Raw genomic sequence first — 3427 nt, forward strand, 5'->3', positions numbered from 1 at the left:
TATTATCATTTCTTTCTCTTTTTTTTTTTTTTTGTTTGATTTCCTCCCTTTTCTCAGTTTTGGTTGGTTGGTTGGTTGGTTTGTTTGTTTGTTTGTGTTTGTTTGTTTTTTTTGTTCTGTCTTTGATTACTCATCATGTTACAATAAATCATTTTATTTTCTTTTGCACATCAGCTACTCTTAGGCCAGATAGCCTGAACAGACTGACATGATGTGAGTGGTCCGACGTGAGTCATTTCACCTGCTGTCTGTCTGTGCCGCTCTTACATTTGATTTATTTGTTTATTTGTTTTTTTGGTTTTTTTTTTTCCCGCTTTGTTTGGTCCCATAGTGTGAGACACGGCTGTCCGTGCTTAACGCCATTCTTTTCTTTTTCCTTTTTCCTTTTCTTTTTTTTTGTCTTTTTCTTCTATCGTTTCGTCTTTGGTCACTTCCTACCGTCAACCTCCCCCCCCCCTCCTTTCCCTCTTGCTCACCACTTCCAAAAAAAAAAAAAAAAAACGCTGTTAGAATTCTGTTCATGTCATAGCTTGCCCGTCTGTGGCTACACATCTGTGCAGTTCCCTAAAATGAATGTTTGTGATGTAGTTTTATTACCAATTTTAATGTTGTTTGGGATATAAATTTATATGTCTTTTTAAACATCTGAGCAGAGGAAAGTGACAGATAGCGACATTTATTTCTACTGACTGTTGCACTTTTTACGATAGCTCATTGGGAATATGCTCATATTTATGTGGTTTCTCTCTAATGGACCAGAGGAGGGGGGGGGGGGCGGGTATTCTGAAATTGTTGAGCTGAGATTCGATCCGATGGCTAAATTTATTCGATATGATAGCCAGTCCTGAACAGCATTAAAGAAATTTCTCTCATTTTCTTTTTTTTTTTTCTTTTTTTTTTCACTTTTGCAGGCTCCGCAGTGGTAACTAATGTAAATCCTCCGCACATGTTTTCTGATTTCAGGACACTCAATGAACAATGCCAGGGACACATGTGCAATGGATACTCTACCGCTAAATGGTAACTTCAACAATAGCTACTCGCTTCGAAACGGGGACTATGGAGACAGTGTGCAGGTGGTTGACTGTGGACTAAGCTTGGACGATGCCGCCTTTGAGAAAATGATCATCTCGGAGCTGGTGCACAGCAACCTCAGGGCTTGTAACAGAGACCACAACATGGAGCAAATCACTACCAAAGGAGCCGTCGGCGGCGGCGGCGGCGGCGGCGGCAGCAGCAGCGAAGACGACGCCATCGTGGCCGACGCCTCGTCTTTGGTGCACGGAGACGGCGCGGCCCTGGAGCTTCACCACCGAGAACTGGAAGCTCCGCTCATTCCCCAGCGGACTCATTCGCTCCTGTACCCTCCTCCGCAGGAGAGAGTGAAGACCGGAGGAACTCCTAGCTACGTCTCGCAGCTAACGCCCGAGGCGGAGGACCACCTGCAGTCCCCGAACCGAGACTCTTTGTACACTAGTATGCCAAATTTGAGGGACTCGCCTTGCCCCGAGAGCAGCCCAGACGTGGAAAAGGATCTCTCTCCCTCGAAAGAGAGCGAAAACGAAGATGTTTATTACAAAAGCATGCCGAACTTGGGAGCTGGCCATCAGCTTCAAGCTTACTATCAGATAAACAAAGGCACCAGTGACGGTTACATAATCCCCATTGCTCAAGAGGGTTGTATTCCTGAGGGGGGTGTAAGGGAGGGTCAAATGCAGCTGGTGACTAGTCTTTAAAAAAAAAAAAAAAAAAATCTGTTTTAACAATCAAGCAGCTCCTTTACCTGGAGGCTACATGTAATTACGGACATCAGGAAAGCCGTCTGACCGAAACTCGAATTTCACTATTCCGATTTCTTTTCCTTTCACACCCTCCTCCGCTGTCATCTTCTCACGATGAACAGACTGGAACACGTTTTTTGGGATCGTAACGTTGGCGGAACCCTGACTGTAAATACGATGGGGGGGGGGGGGGGGGGGGGGGGGGAGGGGGGGGGGCAGGGGGGGGGAATGCAGTTTGGGAAAAGACAGACCACTCGTGTATTCAAAAGTGCTGCTGCTGTTGAATGACCAATGGAAAAAAAAAAAAAAGTATTCCCCCACCCCCAGCCCCACCCCCCATTCCCAGTTCAGCAGTTACCAATTCAAGGTTGTACATATACTTCCATAATTGTCATCTAAGCCAATTTTGTATTGTATACAAAATGGTTCACCAGGGCCAGAACAGAACCTTTAGTAGAGATTGTATAGTGACATTCCTAATAAGATTGTTACATTAGGAATTTACTTTCTCCATGCCCTGTGGCCCTGTGGCCCTGTGGCCCTGTGGCCCTTCTTTACAGTGAGAATCTGATTGTACTGTAGACCCCACTAGCAATCATGAACCGGGCCTTATATTTTCTCAATTGTATATTAAACTGTCAAGAATAATGGCAAAAAAATATATATTTTGTTGTATTGCTAGTGTAAAATAAAATAAAATACATGGCAACCTTAAATATAAAAAAAAAAATGAAAAATTTTAATGAAGAATTTAACATTTTGAAGAGACTATTGTGTAAAAGTTGCACATGTTATTAGAGAAAAAAAAATGTGTTTATTCCTACACGTCACTCATGTAGTAAGTTTGGGCAAAATGAGGTATAAATGAGTCAAACAGGTTAACGCATAATCACTTTTACATGTGTGAACAGTGTTTTTGCTGACATGAATTCTTCTACTATTAAAAAAATAATAAAAAAAAAATGTTTGCACCTATCATTTAATTGTAGTACAAAGGCTCGTGTCTTGTACAAATTCAGTTTTGAATCTGTACAAGCATGACATTTAAAAAAAAAAAAAAAAATTACAAAAAAAAAAAAAATGAAATATCCACTCAAGATCAAGATCTCTCTCTCTCTGTCTCTCTCTCTCTCTCTCTCTCTGTCTCTCGCTCCTTTTTTCAAGACACATTTCTTCCAACTGGGTTTGGCTATTTATTTATTTAATTATTCTCGAAAAAAAAAAAAAAGATGATACTTTGGAAATCTTTTTGTGAATATTTTACAGCACTGGTATACATAGTTCATTCTTTACATAAACATGTTATTAAGCAGTTCATGGATTAAAAACAATGTAAAGTTCAACACTTGTTTAACAATAAATAAATGTGAAACTTTTTGTCAGATGCAATGTTTTTTTTTTGTTTGTTTGTTTGTTTGTTTGGTTTTTTTTTTTTTTTGGCTGTTGCTGTTGTTGTTGTTTTACCTTTGTTGTAGAGAGCATTGCTTAAGTATACTTCATTGTGTGTGTGTGCGTGTGTGTGTGCAGGTAAGTGTGTGTTTTTGTGCACGTTTGTGTGTGGGGAGCACGTGAAACAGCAAGTCAGTGAAACGAGAGAGGTAGGAGAGGAGGGACTTGAAAGACTTGATCACAATTTTAAAAATATT

The 3427-nt window shown here is 40.6% G+C and overlaps 1 protein-coding gene across 6 annotated transcripts in view; it reads left to right on the plus strand.

Annotated features, from left to right (window-relative positions):
• Window positions 1-1965, plus strand: part of adgrl2a (adhesion G protein-coupled receptor L2a) — a 74391-nt gene extending 72426 nt beyond the window's left edge. For 3 of the 6 annotated variants that reach the window (XM_030784807.1, XM_030784808.1, XM_030784809.1), the window contains one exon: window positions 964-1965. In XM_030784807.1, coding sequence (XP_030640667.1) covers window positions 964-1736 — 773 coding nt within the window. In that variant the 3' untranslated portion in view covers window positions 1737-1965. Of the gene's footprint in view, window positions 1-174; window positions 228-963 lie in introns of all 6 variants that reach the window. The other 3 variants (XR_004025578.1, XM_030784811.1, XM_030784810.1) reach the window with 3 other exon arrangements.
• The last annotated feature ends 1462 nt before the right edge of the window (window positions 1966-3427 follow it).

This window comes from Chanos chanos, chromosome 9, assembly GCF_902362185.1.
Source record: "Chanos chanos chromosome 9, fChaCha1.1, whole genome shotgun sequence".
NCBI classification, from domain to species: domain Eukaryota; kingdom Metazoa; phylum Chordata; class Actinopteri; order Gonorynchiformes; family Chanidae; genus Chanos; species Chanos chanos.